The sequence below is a fragment of the Hyaena hyaena genome, unplaced genomic scaffold (genome assembly GCF_003009895.1).
Source record: "Hyaena hyaena isolate Hyena2069 unplaced genomic scaffold, ASM300989v1 scaffold_438, whole genome shotgun sequence".
Lineage (NCBI taxonomy): Eukaryota > Metazoa > Chordata > Mammalia > Carnivora > Hyaenidae > Hyaena > Hyaena hyaena.
In genome coordinates this window covers 1,101,372-1,122,509 of record NW_024081071.1, presented here as the reverse complement: position 1 = coordinate 1,122,509, position 21,138 = coordinate 1,101,372, and the positions used below count along the sequence as shown (strand labels likewise).

General features: G+C 42.0%; 1 protein-coding gene and 1 long non-coding RNA gene across 51 annotated transcripts in view; one reads left to right on the top strand and one right to left on the bottom strand.

Annotated features, from left to right (window-relative positions):
* MAP4K4 (mitogen-activated protein kinase kinase kinase kinase 4) overlaps window positions 1-17,196 on the bottom strand; it is a 188,711-nt gene extending 171,515 nt beyond the window's left edge. For 24 of the 50 annotated variants that reach the window (XM_039253057.1, XM_039253069.1, XM_039253058.1 and 21 more), the window contains exons 1-2: window positions 16,792-17,195; window positions 16,391-16,456 (exon numbers count right to left, since the gene is read on the bottom strand). In XM_039253057.1, coding sequence (XP_039108988.1) covers window positions 16,391-16,456; window positions 16,792-16,848 — 123 coding nt within the window. In that variant the 5' untranslated portion in view covers window positions 16,849-17,195. Of the gene's footprint in view, window positions 1-16,390; window positions 16,457-16,791 lie in introns of all 50 variants that reach the window. The other 26 variants (XM_039253053.1, XM_039253066.1, XM_039253056.1 and 23 more) reach the window with 8 other exon arrangements.
* A 315-nt stretch (window positions 17,197-17,511) lies between these two features.
* Window positions 17,512-21,138, top strand: part of LOC120245892 — a 95,076-nt gene continuing 91,449 nt past the window's right edge. Inside the window, exons 1-2 of the long non-coding RNA XR_005531926.1 lie at window positions 17,512-17,608; window positions 17,905-18,043. This is a non-coding gene — a long non-coding RNA (uncharacterized LOC120245892). The remainder of the gene's footprint in view (window positions 17,609-17,904; window positions 18,044-21,138) is intronic.

The following is a 21,138-nucleotide window of genomic DNA, read 5'->3' as shown; positions in this document are numbered from 1 at the left end:
TGGGTAAATAATACAGTATTTGAATTGTATCTCAATAAACCTTTCTTTTAATGGTATGTTTAAAATCCAAGACTACTCCCCCCCCCCCAACTCCCCACTACTCCCATCAGAAAGGGGGAAAGGATCACTTTCACAGTCTGCCATGTTGTTGATGTCTCATAATGAAGAATAATGTGTCTCATAATGAGACAAAGAATGGACCTATCACTGAACTTTCATTTCTAGCCAAGATAGAGTTAACAGGGGATGGATTTACCTTTCTATTTAAAATAACCCAAACAAACTTATACAAAATTTGTGAAAATTTTAGTTTTTAAGACACTAGACATGAAGCAATGACAGGTAGTGATCCCTGAGAGATAGGAAACAAATGAGGTGAGCCATACAACTGCCTGCAAAACTTTTTGGGCATGGCACAAGAAGACAAAACCCAAGCAGAGCCCATCAGACTCCCTTTGTTGAGAAGGAGCTTAGAGTCTAGGTAGACCAAGGGATGGCAGAGTTCTAGGTGAGAGTACTAGAGATGAGACCTGCAAAAATGAAAGAAAAGAACTCCCAAGCTCTGTAGAGAGATCCCTACATATTCAGTCAAGTAATGATCAACCCATGCCAATCTTAAGAAAACTACCCAAGTCTGGGAGAAAAAAACTATTCAAAAGGATTAGAAAATGAAAGTGCTCATACAGGGATGGGAAAAGTATCTGTTCCACCAAGCAAATGGAAAAACTCATAAATCATGGGGAATTAAGCAGAGTATCAGAAAGGTCTTGCCTGAGCAGTTGGGCTTGATTAGCATTAGACCAACCACTGCTCCAGAATTCTTCAACAAAAACCACAAAAGCAAGATACAGAAGGACCAAATTATTTCCATGTAATTTAAATGCACCCCAAGACAAACCTCAAAGATATTTTATAGGAATAAAAAAATACCAGCACCCAACAAGGTAAAATTCATAATGTCTGGCATCCACTCAAAGATTACCAGACAGGAGCACATAATCAAAGTGAGAAAAATCAACTGAAACTAACCCAAGACTGATACAGATATTAGAATTACAGTCAAGGACATTAAAATAGGTATTATATCTGTATTCCATATGTTCAAAAAGTCAAGTAGAGACTTAGAAAATATTTTTAAAAGACCCAAATCCTCTAACAATGAAAAAAAATACAATGTCTGAGATGAAAAATAGACTGGATGGATTAATGGCAGAATCTACAGTGAAGAAAAGTTAATGACACAGCAAAAGAAACTAGCCAAAATGAAGCCCAAAAATGGAAAAAAAAAAAAAATGCATGGATAAGCTGTGAGACAAGTTCAAGCGGCCTTATAAATAAACATGTAATGGAAGTTCTCAAGCCTAAGAAGGGAGAAGGGGGTTGGAAGGTGGGAGGGGGAGAACCACTGAAGAAATACTAACCAAAGATTTTTCAAATGTGATGAAACTTCCAAACCCACTGATCCAAGAAGCGCACAAACAACAACCACAAGAAACATGAAGAAAAGTACACTAAGAAACATTATAATCAAACTACTCAAAACAAAGGAAAATCTTGAAAGTCAGGAAAAAATGACACGTATATATACAAAGGAACATAATAAGGACAGATTTCTCAATAGAAATAATGCAAGTAATACAACAGTGAAGTAATATCTCTACAATACTGCAAAGAAAAAAATAGCAACCTAGAATTCTATACAGAGCAAAAATATCTTCTATAAATGAAGGCTCAGGGACGCATGGATGGCTCACTCGGTTAAGCGTCCAACTTCGGCTCAGGTCATGATCTCACAGTTCATGGGTTCGAGCCCCGCATCGGGCTCTGTGCTGACAGCTCGCTCAGAGCCTAGAGCTGGATTCTGATTCTGTGTCCCCCTTTCTCTCTGACCCTCCCTTGCTCACGTGGTCTCTCTCTCAGAAATAAATAAAAAACATTTAAAAAAAATAAAAATAGGGGCGCCTGGGTGGCTTAGTTGGTTAAGCGTCCAACTTTCACTTAGGTCATGATCTCGCGATTCGTGGGTTAAAGCCCCGTGACGGGCTCTGTGCTGACTGCCAGCTCGGAGCCTGGAGCCTGTTTCAGTCTGTGACTCCCTCTCTCTCTGACCCTCCCCTGCTCACGCTGTCTCTCTCTCCTAGAAATAAATAAAACATTTAAAAAAAAAATAAAAAATAAAAATAAAAAAATGAAGGCACAAAACAAGTTTACAGACATACAAACCTGAAAGAATTCATTAACAGACCTGTACTACCAAAGGAAAAAAAAAAAGGTAAAGTTCTTCAGGCAGAAGATAAATGGTACCAGAGAGATTATGGATCTACACAAGGAATGAAGAGTACCAGAAATGCTAACCACATGGGTACATGTATAAGGTCTGTCTTTTCTTACTATTTATATCTTTTTAAAAGATAGCTGTTTAAACAAAAATAACATATTTTAAGATTTATAACATATGTAAATTTAAGATTTATAACATACGTAAAAGTAAAATGTGTAATAAAAATACCGTGAGGCCAGGGAGGGGAAATGAAAGTGATATTACTGTAATGTTTTTATTATTACACATGAAGTATGTATCATTTGAAAGTAAAGTGTGATAGGTTAAAATGTGTACTATAAACCCTAAAGCAACCTATAAAACAATACAAGTAGAAGTTATAGCTAATAAACCAGGAAATGGAATCATAAAAACACTCAATTAATACAAAAGAAAGCAGCAAAAAGGGAAAAAAGACAATCTACCAATAAGACCGAGTACTCAGTACTGAGAGACAGAAAAAAATGAAACAGAATAAAGGTCAAGAAAAAAAATAAATTACATGTACAATTTAGCATTTTAAACAGGAAATATATTTTCAGCTAACTGAATAGCAAACTAATAAAATGTCTAATTCAATCTTGGGGTTGATGAATGACAGAGGCCTTGCTTAAATAAAATAAAAAGAATTTCACACCTTGATGGTTAGCAACAGTAATTAAAAAGGCCTTTTCTCCAGTATGATTACAGAAAGGTTAGAAATATTCACTTGACATTAAATTATTTTCAAACAAGCCCACAAAACCATTTTACCCATTAGGCTCAGGAAAAGAAAATTATCTTTTGTCTATATTATCAAAAAGTAAATACATAGGACCTGAAAAGAAATGCAAAACTTCATCTTTTAAATGATTTCCTTGCATAACCTTAACTCCAGAAACTTACTAAAAACTATTTGAATAGCACAAAGCTGCACACCACTGTTCCTATTTTACAAGTTACTTCCAGCCCTAAGATTAAGAGGACTAGCAGCAGAATAAAGTAGTCTCTCCTGTGTATGTAGTGGAGGGCACCATGTGACCCACTATGGGCCATCCGTTCACCAAATATTCCTGATATTATTTTGCTCACAGAACATTCTGAGAGGTCTGATGGGAGTTCCTTCCTCATCCTACCTTAAGGGGATGCTGAGGGTGCTAAATGGATAAGCTGAGAACTCCAAAATGATATGAAAGATGCAAAACAATAATGAACACCAAAGCAGGAACAGATGTAGGATACAAGGCTTCTCAAGAGACAGGTAGCTCAAGGCAAACTAAAAGGGGGATCAATTACCATAATCAATGGAACACACCCCTTCCTATCTTTATTCAAAGTTTTATTAATCAGGATGATGAGTCATCAGCTCCATGGCAAAACAAGCCCACTGTTCTTTGCTCCTCACCCATCTCTGCCTCACCCAGAGAATCTGAATTTAAATCATAAAGTTTCATTGTATATATCACTGTATTTACTTTATCAGATCCAGCTTAGCTATACACTCCCATAAGCACTGCTCTTCCCCATCTGTAATATCATCCTCTTAAAATTGCTTGCTATGTGCCCCACAAGAACACAAGCTGACTGACTTCTCTCCTTGTTCATTGTCACCAGTGACATGTGAGCCTCACATGGTGTCTGGCACATACCATATACATGTTACATACCTCAGTAATAAATGACTGAAAAGAATCATGCCTACCAGAGCAAGCTAAAAATTATCTACAGGCAATGAAACACAGAACAGATGCTGAGCCCTCCAAACACTGAAGAGTAAAAAAAAGTTGAACACCGACAAGTTTTGTTTGGGAATTAAGAAAAGAAGCAACAAGAATGGATAAAAGACCATATGCACATAGAGAAAACAGAAATGCTCTATTATGTGAGTTCAAAGAGGAAAGGCCCTGGAATTAAGGCATGCCCTAGCAGGTGCATGACTACATCCAATGAATTATATGTCACTTGAATACACATCCTCAACTTCAGGCAATACTGAGTGCCTAACCTGGGATCCCTAATAAATTGTATGTCCCTTGGATGTGTAGCCCTGACTCAGATAATATTCAGTCTTTGACCAGAGATCTCAAACCAGAATAGTCCTAAAGTTACACAACAATTACATACAGAGGGTCTCAGAAAAACTAATGGGGGAAGGGTCTGACAGTCAACAGTATTCAGTTACTATCAGCAGATAAGAATGAATGCTCTAAGCACAACAATTTCCAAAAAATACACATTATAAAATTTAATTAGATTTTATTTTAATGCAGTAAGTTCCTTAAAAAAATATATCATGAAAGTACTTTAGAATAAAAGGTTAAGAAAAGTACTCTAAAAGGTATACTTGAAGCAAATCAAATGATTAATTATATTCCCCCACATGACATAACAAATCATTTATATTTAACTTGGTATACAGACTTTGGCCAAAGATAATAGATTCTGTTTTGTTTTGTTTTAATCCTGGTGAGTCAATAGCTTCTGCCCAGGATGAAAGAACACTCCTGTCTTTACCATCACATGGCAAATGGGCTGGCTACTGCACACTGGAATCCCCCCAAAAAACAGTGAGAAGGAAAAACTGGTTTAGCCTGGTTCTTATTACCAATGACCTCACCGATAGTGAACAGTTTGTCTTTACAGAGATAAGAAACTGTACTCATGTTTAATGAAATGACTTAAACCCAAGGATGACTAATAGTGAGAGTGGGGAAGGTACAGGCTTCAGGGAAGCAGACTGGCACACAGGGTCATCAGAACTGGGGCCTGTTTGGTTATACAGCTGACAAATGGCAAGACCCAGACAGATAAATCCCTACTCCATTCTACATAAGCTCCAAGGTACAGTCCAATTGCACAGCTCTTCTGAAAAAGCCCAGGGTGCCAGGCCAAAACACCTGTTGAATGAGGAAACTAGAAACCACAGCAAGTTCCATCAACTGGTGAATACATTGACAAAACAGCATTATCCATATGCTAGAAAACTATTCAGCAATAAAAAGGAACAAACTACCATACTTAGCAGTGTGGATGAACCTCAAAAACATTATGCAAAGTATAAGAAAACAGATGCAAGAGACTACACACTGTATGATTCCATTTAGTATAAGAAATGCTCAAAAAAGGCAAATTTATAGAGACAGAAAATATAGACTAGCAGTTGTCTGGGGCTCTGGAGTGAAATAGAGATTAACTGTAAATACGTATAAGGAATCCTGCTAGGGAATGAAAGTATCCTAATACTACCTGTGATAATGGCTGCACCACTCAGCAGATTTATTAAAAATCATTGAAATGTAGGGGAACTTGGGTGGCTCAGTCAGTTAAGAGTCCAACTTCAGCTCAGGTCATGATCTCATGGATTGAGAGTTTGAGCCCCATATTGGGCTCTCTGCTATTAACTCAGTGCCCACTTTGGATCCTTTGTCTCCCTCTCTCTCTGACCCTTCCCAGGTCACACATGCACACAATTTCTCTCAAATAAATAAAGATTTAAAATAATAAAAAATTTTTTAAAAAATCATTGAAATGTAAACTTAAAATGGGTACATTTCACGACACATAAAATATACCTCAAGAAAGATGTCAGAAAAACCCAAACAAACCTGCTCAACAAAGTTCTCTTCAAGAAAAAATGGGGCGCCCGGGTGGCTTAGTCGGTTAAGCGTCCGACTTTCGCTTAGGTCATGATCTCGCGGTTCGTGGGTTCGAGCCCCGCGTCAGGCTCTGTGCTGGCTGCCAGCTCAGAACCTAGAGCCTGTTTCAGTCCGTGACTCCCTCTCTCTCTGACCCTCCCCTGCTCACGCTGTCTCTCTCTCTCTCTCCTAGAAATAAATAAAACATATAAAAAAAAAAAAAGAAAAAAAAATATCTCATCTCTTCTTCAAGGATTATTCAGAGCAGCAGCATCACACTGCTCTGCACCTTGCCTTGCTTTCTTCCATCTCCTGGGGTTTGCATCTCCCAAATTCAGTATCAGCCCAGAGGTCATGCACTCAGGCAATGTTTTCAGTATTGTTGTTGCTATTCTGTTTTTGTTACTGTTCTGGACAAAGAGAAGCAAACACCTGAGTAAAACCATAAGTTTAAAGTCAAAGATAAGTTTAAAAATCAAAGATACAACTTCTATTTACCTTCTAGTCTGACGGACTGACCACCCAAGTCATGCATGTTAATTCCATAAAAATGATCATAAGGTAAACAGAAGAATAAAGAGATAAAGGGGAAGGGATGACAGCAGAAATCATTTCTATCAGGTTTTGACAGCTAAAAAACGGATGGGGAAGCAATTCACTTAGTAAAGAAGAAAACATTACAACTTAAGTACCTGCTGAGGACACCAAGTCAGGTAATAAGCCCCACAGAACCCTAAGAAGATCATTATTTGGAAGCAACTGACACCATAAAGTATATGGCTAAAAGCAAGAGCACTGGTGTTTAGTGACTGACTGCCCCAGAACCTCTTCCTCTATCTCACAGTCTGGTGGCTATTTCACATCACACCATTCTCTTAAGAAATCAAAGACTTACCTCTGAAGAAACTGAAGGAGAAAGACTCCAGACTGAGAGGACAAGAGACAAAGTGCTGCGACACAGGGTTGAAAAGTTAAGATATTAAACTGCAGAGTTCCAGTGTCATTCCTCCACTCTGAACCCCAGAAACTCCAATAAACAGATGGACAGCCCCTAGGCAAGAAAGACCTCTTCTCTGAGTGTTCTTAGAGGAAAAGGGACCCCAAAGAAAAGATCTATAGGTATTAAGAAGTGGGGTTCCCCAGGCAGGGGAACATACTGATCCTCCCTTTACTGAAATATCACCAAACAGCCTCCTCCTGCCCATACACACTAACCCTCCAATTTCACTTCTAGTGTCTCACTCTCAAACATGAGCAGAGTTATGACAACTCTGGGCATTTAAGGAAAACTTTAGCATTAAACACAGAAACAAAATAAATATAAAAAAAAAAAAAGGGAAAGAAATGTAGACACACAAGAAAACAAAACCAACCTTACAAAAAATCCTATACTTGATATCCTCAGATAGAGGACATAGATCAAGAGAACAGATGAAGTTAAATACAAACAAAAAAGATTAAAGAGAGCTACTCATATAGATTAAAAATGCAATAAAGCTAAAAATTCAATAAACACTGAAATGTAAAGTCAAACGCATAATAATAGAGCAAAATACTAAAAAAAAAAAAAAAAAAAGAAAGAAAAAATAAATTGAAGAGGTGACTAATAAAACTTCCAGAAAGAGGAGCACCTGGATGGCTTGATTTCAGCTCAGGTCATGATCTCACGGTCTGTGGTTCAGAGTCCTGCATCGGGCTCCACACTGACAGAGCAGAACCTGCTTGGGGTTCTGTCTCCCTCTCTCTGCGCCTCTTCCTCACAAGTGTGCACACATTTTTCTCTTCCTCTCTCAAAATAAATAGAAAGAGAGAGAGAGAGAGAGAAAGAGGGAGGGAGGGGGGAGAGGGAGGGAGGGAAAGGGGGAGGGAGAGACAGAGACAGAGAAAGCAAGCAAGCAAGCAAGAAGCAAGCAATGTTGCTCCTGGGCTGTGCCTGGCACTGCTTTGGTACTTAAACACCAAGGCGGGGGGGTGGGACTTCCAGAAAAAGAAAGCAGAGAAGTTGGAGGTGAAAACAACAGTATTTCCGGGGGAGGGGGATGTTTCCAGATAAAAAGAACTAACTATGTAGATCAGTGAATGACAATGAAAGATGCTCATAAAATCTAAGAACACCAGGAAATAAACAGAGTACCCCCAAAGCTTCTCAGAAGAAATTTTAAACAGGTCTCACTCAAACAAAAAAGAAATGTCTTCAAATTTCCAAGGGAAAAATGAGTATTCAACCCAGAATATTTTCTACCTGAAAACATAAAAATCCAATGTAAAAGGGGTGTCTTGGTGGCTGGGTCCGGTTGAGTGTACCACTTGGGCTCAGGTCATGATCTCACAGTTTGTGAGTTCAAGCCCCATGTTGGGTTTTGCACTAACACGTTGGAGCCTGCTTCAGCTTCTGTCTTCCTCTCTCTGTGCCTCTCCCTGGCTACCATGGACATGCTCTGTGCGTGCTCGCGCTCTCTCTCTCTCTTTCTCTCTCTCAAAAATAAACATTAAAAAAAATTTTTTAATCTAATGTTAAAGAAAAATAAAGACATTTTCAGCCATCCAAGCCAGGACTTAAAACCTTTACATGTCATGCACACTTTCTTATAAAGCTACTGGAGGATGTGCTTCAGGAAAATAAGATAGCAAACCCAAAAAGAGGACTACTGTATCCAGGAAACAGAAATGATCCAAGAGAACAGTTATGTACCAGGTCTAAGGGGCAACCATACCTGGCCAGCTCTGAGGTACCTCCCCAGGGGAAAAAAAAGTGAAATCAAAAGGTTATCTGAAACAATAAATTATCTGATGTATTTAAGCATTTGGAAAAATTGTTGATATAGGTGTAACTCCGCTGCGCATTTGATCTTTTAGGGCATTTGCAGGGGAAAGTAATCATAGGTACATAGAAAACTAAGCAAATGAAAACATATGCCAATTCAAGGGGGAAGAGATGTTAAAAAAGGACATGTAATCCTATTAGACTGTGTGGCTCAGAGATAAATGTTATTTACATAGTCATGATAATATAAACAATTATCATCTTAACCCAAAATTATGATATACTCATCTAAGGGATGAGTTTTAAGAGCTAATCTACAACTACTACAGAAGTTCAAAACTGTAGTTCAACAACCGTAACTACTATTACAAGAAGCCAATAAATGCATAAGACGGAAAAATCAAGAAATAGCCACATGAGCATATCATTCAGAAATACAGCAGTAAACTTCAGCAGTAGCAACTAAAGGCTGAAAATAGATGCCTCTTGGGAACAGATCTCCATGATCTGATATGAGAACTTTAGTATTACTTGGTCGCATCCATGTACATTCATAACTTTGATAGATTTTTTAAGGCCCTACTTATCATAAAATGAAAATAAAGTTTTTAAGTCATAATGTACAAGGGTGGGGTTTTTTTTTCAGTTATTTTAATGTAATGGGATAATTTGTCAGCATTGGGTCCTATCTGAGATAGTTAGGATGATGCCCCAGGGCTCAACAGCATATTATGCACAAAGCTGTGGCCAGCATGTGCCCTGGGCTCCCTACTTCTCAAGGGGGGGAGAACACCTGCTAGGCTTGGACAATGGCCCCAATTCTCCAACTTGCTGATGCAACAAATCAACCCAAGAGTTCATGAAGAGCCCCCTGCCCCCCGCCACCTCCTGCTAATGCAGAATCAATCCTGCCAGTTCAGTGCTCCTCAAAGTGTGGTCTGTTGACTAGGGTACAAAGCTTGATAATTTCGAAAACAGAAGAACTGTAAAAACCTTTATAGCAATTTGATATTATGTCTTTTGACATAAAAACGCTGAGGCTGGTATTTTGTATATCTACTTTTTCATTCCACTTTCCTAGTCATTTGTTTGTACTGTATGTTACAGTACAAAGAAGCCTTTCTGAGGCTGAAAAAGTGCACGCCAAGTCTGAGCCAGTCCCATGCGCCAGTGCATGTGCTGTGTCTGAATGCCAGTATGCTGGACAGAGGACCTAGGGAGACAAACACAGTACAGGATTTACAGTAGACGTTACATACTTGGCATTCTGTGTCCATTCCCTGTCCTTCCTGAATTCCGTGAGGATAAACAAACTGCCTGCTTCCTTCACCACTATATGTATACCCAACATGCACAACAGTGCCCAGGGCCAGCTGGGATAAGAGCACAGCAAGAACTGGAAGTGGCAAGAAATCAGCCCTGTATGGTTCAATGTTTTGCATCTTATCTCCCCAATTTTGTTCTTAAGTTCCTCATAATGCTACACAGATGTCAGGATTTCTAAGATTCCAATTTTAAACACTCATAAAGTCCTAAAAATTATTCTGTCCTTTCTTTTGAAATTCTTGTAGGAAAAAAACTGCCTCCCATCGTATCACTTCTCTTCTGAATAATGCCAGCGAACTTTATCACTGACCAGCCTAACAGAAGATCATGTTCTATCCACTGAGCAATCATATAACACTATTAAACTTGAGAACATATGGCTGCCACACTGGTCACTGGAAGACCATCACCCGGCCATCCCTCCATGTGTCCAAAATACTTATTCTGATACAACTGTGCTGCTATCGTGTTACAAGAGCAAATTACCAACCAAATCTTCCAAAAGCTAAATAAGTACTTGGAAATCTCTACCCCTGATCATAAAATAACTGATCCCAAATTAAATATTAAATATATTTTAATATTTTAACACTGGTAATGCAGACTAGTGTTATAAAAGACTAACCCGAATTCATGAAAAGTGTGTTTGTAGTAAATAGTCAAAAGCAATCTACATACAAGCAGTCAGCGAAACAATATGTGGATCAATATCTGTGAAAGTTTTTAAAGCACTGATTTTAAAAGATAATATGGTAACCAACAATTGTTTCAACTCTTAAAATTATCACAAACTGTAAATAAGTACTGTTTGATTTTGAGAACTTACTTGGAATAAGCTCTTGACTCAAATACAGTCAACTGTCATGGGGTCTACATGTTTGTACAGTGTTTATGACAGACCCATATGTAAGATGGGGACTGAGCCTTCCAGGTTATTACATATTATACACATTAGTGCTGCCCTCCCGTCAACAGTTCTGATTCAGTGTCTGGACAAACTGGGTCTGAAAGCAGTACACTTGTACAGTTATTTAAATATTCTATTGCTGTCTAACAATTTTTAAAAAATGAATGGAATACAGAAAAATGAAAGCACTGATACTAATGACAGGAAGCACAGGCATCATAAACTTAATACAACTCAAGAAATGGAAAATATCTGATGTCCTAAGAGTAGGCAATCTCTTGGCCTAACCAGCTGTTAACAATCAGATGACCAAATATTTACTAATCAAGCAAGAAAAAAAATAAAAGATTATGTATAAAATTCGTGTGTCAAAGCATCCATCTCTAGTTTATATTTTTACTCTCCTGGGATTGAAACTCCTTAGATGATTATTCCTTGGCTTAACACACCTGTTCAGAGATGTATTATTTCAAAAGTACGATGTATGCCTTCAAAGTCTTGGCCCACCTAGTATCAGTCCATAATCTACATACACACTGCACCAAAAGCACCCCCAGATAATATTTTTGGATTATCTCCATACATAGAAATGTATACATATCCAAAATCAGCTAAGAGAAAAAGGCAAAAATACAAGCTTGCAGCTATACAAATGAACATTTATTTATTTCAAGCAGTAAGAAATTTTAAAACTACCATGAGGATTTTATGTGGTGGTTAGATTCTCTGTAAATCTTTGATTTTTATGATTATGTTTAATTGAAAACGTTTTTGGAAATCTGGGGTTGATATTTTTTAGGAAAGCTACACACCAATACATGTTCAACAGAGTTGGCTTCCTCCCACCTTACCCAAGTCCAGAATTCTTCCAGCATGAAGGAGCTCTAAGTCTCAGAACAAGTCTGTACATGCCACTCAGTGGCAGTTCAAACCTTCTTACAATGAAAACATTTGGTTCCTCAAAATTCATTTTGCCCCAGTGGAGTCTATACCTCCAGTTAAGAACAAGAGATGCTACACTTAAGGGATAGTAGCATTTAGAGAACTCTCTTACAAAATTTTGTTTGCTCCAAAATGTTAAGCCAATGATTTTTAAAAGCCACATGATTTATACAGCACTTTACTGCTGAGCAATTGAAAATAATTTTAGCACTTTCACAGATCCCAAGGCTCCTCCTAATCCAGTGGGCAAATAGTGTCACCATTTAAAGGGACACAACCAAAGCCTGCAGAGAATGACTGAATTTAGCAGGTTGACCTCAGAGAGGAAGAATGCCCAAGAATCCAGCCCCAAACTCTTCCTCTCCACCGCCACTGCTACTACCCTGTCTCGGCCTTTCCCTCCCCTCTTCTGGACAACCATTTTACCTGCTCCTTTCCCAAACATCATCTGATCAGGTTTCCTACTTACTCCCATGGGCTCCCCAATCCCAACCAAACTTTCAATGATCCCTCAATGCTCAAAGAAGGACATCCCATCGCTCCCTAACTGGCATGCAAATAATCTCTCCCCTAAAATGCCCACTACACCTTAAACCTCAAATACACTCTCAGCTCTTCTGTCACACACACCCCATCCCCTTTTCTTCAGTAAATGAGGGGGAGAGCATTAGCACCATGCCCTAACAGGTGGCAAACTCTCAGTGTTGCTTCTGCTTACCATCTTTGGGCCCAGAGTACTCTCCCTCAGCTTCCAAGGTCTACAGCCTACCTTGCCTCCAAGGACAGGCTGAGACAAGGTCAAGATGCTCAAATCTCCAGAAAGGCTGCCATTCTTTCTGTGAGCAAGCCCTGACCAGACATTGCACCTGCTGGATTCTAAACTCCCTAACCTCCCCTCTCATTACCTATAGCACCTTTCCAAAAGCATGATTTTCCTTCTCTTAGTCAAGACATTTGGTCTACCAGTCAACGGGAACAGTAAGCCCAAGGAAAAACCAAAAATGGTCAAATAAAATATAAAATAATAAAACCCAATATAGCACAAAAACAAAACTTACTTTTTCTGGTTTTGATTTTTCACACAGTCACTATCCCCCTTTGATGAAAATAATTAAAATTCACTAGATTTACTCAACATGCACAAGATCATCTTATAAACACTTCTTTTATAAATAGATGGTATTCTGAATGAAACCCTGTAAACTGAAATTCACAATGTTCTTCTTGGGTTTTAATTTACGAAAAGGCTTCCTGGTGATCCTTCAGAAACCTAATGCAAAAAATAAATTTCTCTAAATAGAATGTATTCTGTGTTTTGGGGCACCTGGGTGGCTTAGTCGGCTAAGTGTCCGACTTTCGCTTAGGTCATGATCTCGCGGTTTGTGGGTTTGAGCCCCATGTCGGGCTCTGTGCTGACTGCCAGCTCAGAGCCTGGAGCCTATTTCAGAGTCTGTGTCTCCCTCTCTCTCTAACCCTCCCCTGCTCATGCTGTCTCTCTCTCTCTCCTAGAAATAAATAATAAAAATATTTAAAAAAAAAAAAGAATGTATTTTGTGTTTCAAATCTTTTAAGATAGTTGTATACTCTTCAACTATACTCAAACTATTTACCAATTTTGTCACCAAATTTGGGGGTACCAAACTACCTCAGAAAAGGCACTTTCATAAAACATCAAAACCCTGAAAACTCCCCTTTTTATTCATTCACCTCACATAAGTACAGTTTTCTCAAAATAAGCCACCACAGTCACTAAAAAAATAAAAAGTTCACAGAAAAAAAAAAATACAGAAAATATAGCAATGAAATAAATCAGAGCTACAAGGTTCAGTTTAAAGGTATTTTTACCTGAAGTTATGTAAAGGGGGGGATAAAAGGATTCTTTAGAAACAACAAGTTATCACAAATATTTTCCCAATTCAAATGCTGTTCACACTAGTGGATGTTCAGCAACAACAAACAAATGCTAGAGCATCAATAATCTAATCCCAAAACCATTATATGCAAATCACACCAACAAATTCTAAATAAACTCCTCTGCATAGTGTAAACAGTTCTAGAAATCAGACATTGAAGGGGAAAAGAAAATGGAGATATTAATTAATTGCCTCTCCTATTTCTACCATCTACCAAGACTGAACTTCCCAGGATCAGTTCATAAGTACTGTGATAGTAAGGAAACATGTAAGAAAAATCAGGAAAAACCTTAACACTGATTTGACACTAAGGAATTAATTTTTAGGTGTGAGAATAGCATTATCTGAATTACTATCTGGTTACCTGAAAAACAAAATGATACATACTGAAGCATTTAGTGAAATGGTAACTATAGAGTTTTCCCTAAAATACTAATGGAGGGAGAAGGACTACAGATGAAACCAGATTAGTCAAGTGCTAGTAACTGTTGAATTGGGTGATCTACTCTCTCTCCTTGTGTATGTTTTAAAATTGTCCAGAATAAAATAGAACTACTGGTGAGTAAAATCTCAAGCACCGTTTTGTGCGTGTGTGTGCCACTTTTGCACAGATTTCTTAATTTGTTAGGTTTGCATAATTTGAGAATTTCTTCTCAACTGAACAGACTTTGTAGTCAGAGAGCTGTGTCACTGCCAGTATCCCAAATGCTTCCCAACTGCACCGCTCAGCAAATCTATTTCAAAAGCTTGGGGGAAGGAGAGGATAGAACCAAAGGAAATGAAGAGGGGGAAAAAACTTAACCAAGAACCTGCCCAAACTGTTAGCACAAGGAACTCCGACCTCTGAAAGCCATTTAATTCACATTCAGGTCTCATTCTTTCTTTCTTCTTCTGGTTTAAAAACGGATTGTTGGCTTCTAGTTTACTTCACTGCCCTCCACATCCATGCTGACTGAGGAAGATACAAACAACCCAACTACTGTGTAACCAGGTCAAAAACAGGCTTTGGCTAACTCACTTGGAAGAGTACACTCACCACTTAGATCTGGCCAGAAAAACTGGGTTAGAAAAAACCAACTGGGGCTTAAACAAACACTGGGGCTAGGGAGAACGTCTTCGAGCCAGCTACCAGGCCACTCAGTGAGTTGCAACAGTCTTTTCCAAAGTTTTCCAAAGGCTTCCAAATTCAGTTGAGCCCAGCAGGCTGAGTTAACAGAGCTTCCTTTCAAATTCAAAAATCTGGCCCCATCCCCAACAGTTAACCAACAAAACACATGCTAATTCACTTGAGAACACCTAAGAATACAGACTCAAGTTCAGACCACAGGCCCGTACAGAGCCCAGTACACAGCCAGGCCAGGGGAAGCTGGGGCTGGGGAGAGGCGTTCAAGCAACAGATCAACTCTATTCATAAAGCATAAAAGAGACAATAGGATCCACACTTAATTTGGCCTAAGAAAATGTCTACAGTCAGCTTCCAACCCCCTCCCTCCATTTTTAATGAGACAATGACAATTCCTCATGGTGAACCACAAAGCCCTGCTTCATAAGATTTTTTTTTCTTATCCCAACCTTGTACTCACTCTAACAGCTAGAAAACACCCCCAGTACGGATTCCGAGTAGAAACCGTTTCACAAGAAGAAATAAATCAGGACCCAGGAAATTGAACATTCTGTTTCAAATTTTCAAGATCTGTGCCTCAGCACAACTACCTGCAGCTCTTTGAGAAGCTCCAGAATGGGCATTGAATAAAACAGCACTGTTAGCCACATCAGGTGTCAGCTACTCACAGCCGACTCGTAATCTCCAGATTTGTTAGTTTCATTTACCGGGGGGGGGGGGGGGGGGGGGGGGGGGGGGGGGGGGCAGGTGTTAGAGAAAGAGAGACAAACAGGCCTGGGGTGGGTGTGCAATCTGGGCATCCTCTGGACTCCTCACTCTCCCTCATCTCTGTTTCAATTACACACCTGTCAAACAGGTTATTCCTGGAATTCAGATTTTATAATCCTCCCGCAGTTAATTCTTCCTGCTCCTGGTGCCCAAACCCACGCCCCTCCCTGCTTCCCCCAAATATGTCTGTATCTATCAGCAGAATGCGTGATAGAGTTCTTAAAAAGTCCCAGGTAACCCCAAACTCCCCACCTTGAGCACTCGGCAAACATTAAAACGAGGCAACACGATGACAATTTTCAAGAAAGCCAAGGCAGTGGTTTGGGATAATCATAGGCCAGGCCTCCCGATACCGAGTTCTCATGAACACACACAAACTCAGAGGGCCAGAACTGGGGAAAACCAAAGAATTAACGTTGCCGTATGGAAGGAAAAAAAAAAAATGTTTTCCCATTTTACTGAAGAAAAGTGCATGCCAAAGAGCGTAGCTTATTTCCTTATCTCAAAGCCAGGAAATGAGGGAGGTCTTTTAAGGCCAGCCTGAAAATAAACTCTTGTTTAAAAACAGAGGGGCTGCAAGGCGAAACCCCTTTCCCAACTTCGGCCCAAGCGGCGTGGCCTCCGGTCAGAGGCATGTTTATCACCCTGTTCCTCGTCCCCCAACAAGAAGTTTCAACGTGCCACGGGAAACAAAGACGGCGCCCCACACCGACCTTATAGACTTGTCCGTAGGTGCCATTTCCAACCACTTCCACCAGCTCAAAAATCCCAGCAGGATCCTAGAGGAGAGGAGGGGAGGGGTTAGAATTTAAAAGCGGCACAACAATGAATACAGAAAGCGGGGCCGTCGGAGAGAAAGGGCGCTTGCAAACCAGGTGGGCTTGGCCCTACGCGGTCCCCCAGAGCCCGAGGGCCGCGCCGGGGCGGCGGCGGCGCGGGGGCGCCGGCGGAGGGTCGCGCCCCGCCGCCCCGCACATGCCGACGCAGGCAGACAAAGGGGCCGCCGCGCCCGCGGCTCTGCCCGCGGCGGCGCCCGAGCGCTCGGCGGGCTAGGGCGCGGCCCCAGCTCCCCGCTCCCGGCGCGCCCGCGGCGGGGCCCGTCGCGGCCACTCACCCGCAGGGAGGAGAGGTCGATGTCCACCAGACTTTTTGCAGGGGAGTCGTTCGCCATTTTCCCTTTTTGCCACCAAACAAAACAGTACCAATAAATATATCTATTTATTTCCGTCACAGGCCAGGCCGCCGACGGCGCCTCCTCGCTCGGTCGCAGGCAGCCCGGACTCCGCCTCGTGAGGCCGGGGGCGGCGGCGGCGGCGGCGGCGGGCTGGTCGCGGCTCTCGGCCGGCCCGGGCCGCGCGCGGAGGGCGGACGGAGCGTGCGCGGGGCGGCGGCGGCGCTCACACCATGGCGCGGGGCGGCCGTCAGGCCCCCGGGCGTCGCCCGCCGCCTCAGGCCCCGGCGCCCGCGCCCCGCGCCGCGCGCCTCGAGGACGGGCCCGGAGCGTGGGGCCGCGGCACCGCCGAGAGTTGAGCGAGTGAGCGCGAGGCAGCGAGACAAAGATAACCCGGGAGGCGGGGGCGGAGGCGGGGAGGGAGGCGGGGAGGGAGGGAAGGGGGGGCGGCGGCGGCGAGGGAGGAGGAGAAACGGGACACCGAAAATATATTCTGAGGAGAGAGAAAACAGCTCCCCCTCTCCTTCCCCGGCAGGAAAAACGAGCGGAAACGCACTCCCAGCCCGAGCCCCGCTGGGGAGGGCGCGGGGCGAGCCGCCCGCGCGGCGTGAATATTCAGCAGGGGTGGGGCCCGAACAATGGCCGGCCGGCGAGCGGCGCGGACAGCGGCCGGGACGCGGTGGCCGGCCGGCGCGGCGCTCGTAGAAAGGGCCAGAGTAGGGACGAGACGGACCGGGATGTCCCCGGTGAGGTGCCGAGGGTGAGGAGACGCCCCACCTCGCGTTAACAATACAGGGAACAGAATCGACCTGGCCCCTGGCTCCAAACGCTCAGAGGCGGACGGAGCCTTGTCTCCGGCAGGGGGTGCGTCCCGCCCCACCCGCCGGCCGCGCCCGGGCTCTAAAGGGACGCGAAGGGGGTGTAGCCCGGCCGACTAGGGGCCTCCCTTTCTCCTCACCCCCGCATAGCCAATCCCTTCCCCCACCACCAGATTCTATACCCCCTAAGACCCTCTTTTCCGGTTTCTCTACACCGTTTTCTTTTCCTTTCTTGCAGGGTGCATTTGTGACACGCTTGTAGGGGCGGAATTCGTTGAGCATCACCTGGCCACCCGGTCCCAAGGCTTTCAGTGGAAACCGTATCCAGAGCATCTTCTCTAATCGCCGTGCGCTGCCTTCCTTACCTCATTCAGTAGGTCAGCACTGTGCTTGGGGCCCTAAGTGCTAACCCCAGTTGGTGCCTAAACATTGTTAAGGATCAATAGACCGGCTTCTGCCAGCAACTTGGGAAGCTTGTCCATAGGCGATTTGATCCTCTTAAACTAGGATATATTGTCTGCGCTCTACGATCATTTTCATCACATCATTACACTGTACAAAAACTTTCAATGGCTCCCTATTACCTCACAGCAGGTTCCAAACCGAAGTGCATCGGAATCACCAGGAGGGATTGTAAAAGCACTGATTGCTGACCCCACCTCCAGAGTTCAGCAGGTCAGGGATGGGTCTGAGAATATGTATTTCTAACAAGCTTCAGATGATGCTAGCATTGCTGTTACAGGGATCACATTTTGAGAACAAGAGCCTTACAGGATGAAAATCCAAGGCCCTTCACAATCAGGCTTCACAAACATCACCATCATCATTATCTACCAGTTCTTGCTTTATGTACAGTACCCAGTTTAACCTGTCTTCCAGCCCTTGTGTATTGTTATCCACATTTTAAGGATGAGGAAACCAAAGTACTGAAAGATAAGGAATGCGGCTAAATTCCTTAAAAGCACAGCCTGGAAGTAGAATAGGGATTCTCACTAGGTCAGCCTACTCTGAAAGGCTAAGAGTCTGATTCGGCCAAGTTAATCTTTTACCCAGAATACGTTTAGCATGCTCCTGCCTCTGAACAATTTGGTTTTGAAGATTTTCAACTATGAGAATACCTTGTAAGGGACAGCTGGAGTCCATTTATTTAAAAAATCATAGGAACCAAAGTGTTTCTGTGAATTTAAGTAGTGCTTTTCAATGATTTTGTTTGTTTTATTTTTTTAATGTCTTATTTATTTCTGAGAGAGAGAGAAAGAGAGAGAGAGAGACAGCATGAGCGGGGAGGGTCAGAGAGAGAGGGAGACACAGAATCTGAAGCAGGCTCCAGGCTCTGAGCTAGGTGTCAGCACAGAGCCCGATGCGGGGCTCGAACCCACGAACCGTGAGATCATGACCTGAGCCGAAGTCGGACGCTCATCTGACTGAGCCACCCAGGCATCCCTCAATGATTTTGTTTTTTAATCCATTCACAGCAATGGCATTATCTGTAAGTGTAAATTATTTACTCAAGGAGCTAGATTTGAGTGAATCTATCTGTGACATACTTCACACATCTATGCACATGTGACATACTTCAGACCATATTACTACTAATATTCAATAGTACTTATTAGTAACAGGTAACACATATTAGGTTCAGACAGTGTGCTAAGTGGTTTAGGTCCATTATTTCATTATTCTTCACATGAACTCCAAACGGTACTTTTTTTTTTCCCACTTTACACGTTAGGAAACCAACATGTAAAGAAGTTAAGTGACTTGCTCGGTGAGCACAGCTTAACCCACTGCAGAAACACAGGGCCCTCCAAGCCAGCCTCCCTCCACAGGTTCACTCATGATATTGAGGCCCACCTCTGACCACCCACTTCTCTGCTGAGCCAGATTCTCCATCATCACCTCAAGCTCAACTCAGGAACCAACTCTTCCTTCTCTTACAAGCTTTCTCTGAATCTCTCTCCTAAACTATTTCCCACGTCACCATTTTGATGGTTACTTTCCATTTTCAATTCAGTATCTTTTCTTGAGGTACCTTACCTAGTGCAAGGCTCTGGCTTAGCTATTGCCTGAGATATAAGGAAGAGCTTACAGTTTGATAATAGGTATAAAAGTCTTATGAATAGCTATAGTTAAAGGCAGAACATTATGAATTCTGGCTGTACGAGGAACATTAAACAGGTCTGCGGAAAGTAGGCAGGATTTGAGGCAAAACTAAACTAGGTTTGAATTTTGTTTACTATCAATTGTGCAACCTTAAGCATGTTTAAATTCTGAGCCTCTGTTTCCTCTTCTGTCAATGAGATGAAGACTGGAGATTAGAAGAACCATTAAAAGGCCATCTCAAGAGCACAGGCCAGAGTAATAAGGCCTGGAGAAAGGAGATACAAGGTCTTGGGTCAGTAGACTCTCTTAAGACTTGGCATTTGATGGGATGCCAGAGGTGGTATAGACAAGAGGGTAAAAGCTTTGCTTGTGGCTTAAAGCTTTGTTGACAGTTGGGACGATTTTGTCAGGAACAGAAGAAAGGGTACAGTTGTTGAGTGGTGGTGACAAAGGAAAGTTTTATTTTGGACTCTGTGGGAAATGAGTTAACTTTTCACACAGAAGTAGTGATACCTGCCCAGCTTGTAACTCTGCTTGAGATCCGAGGGTGGGGGCCGTTTTCTCAATCAACAACCCTGTGTTAGCTCTGGCTGCCATACTGAAATACCATAGACTGGGTGGCTTAAATAACAGAGATTTATTTTATCGCAGTTCTGGAGGCTAGAAATCCAGGAGCAATGTTCCAGCTGATTTGGGTTCTGGTGAGAGCTCTCTCCCTAGTTTGCAATGGCCACCTTCTCACTATTATCCTCACGTGGGTTTTCACAGAAAGAGAAAAAGAAGCTATCTGGTATCTCATAAGGACACCTACTCTATTCGATCAGGGCCTCACCTTTATGACCTTATGAATTTAACTTTAATTAATTCTTTAAAGGTCCCATATCCAAATACAGCCTCACTGAGGCTTAGAGTTTCAACACATGAGGGTCACAACATTCAGTCCATAATAAGCCATATGCCATATGGTATCAGGAAGTAGACTTAAGTCATGGCCCTTGTCCCTAAGAATCTATTTGAGACCACAAAATAAACCTGCCCAAAAAGATAATCAAAATAATAATCTGGAAAAGAAATGCTAATTTGGCATTTTAGGCTGGAAGAAAATAAAGCTTGCTTAGACAGAGAATGTGAAGTTGTAAAAATGAGGAACCTGGCCGCGCTGGGCCAGAGGACTCGATTCAGAGAACCCTGAGAGGCAAAGCTAGGCAAATTGAAGCATGGGTGATGTGGAGGTTAAAAGCAGAAGCCAGATTATCAGTCAAATCAAGGGAGAAACAGCCTAACCTTGGCTTTCAAGAGTTCCATGGGCATGTTAGATGCTCATGCATTCAGCAGGTCATGAGATATAAATGTGTATCTTCCTGGGGTG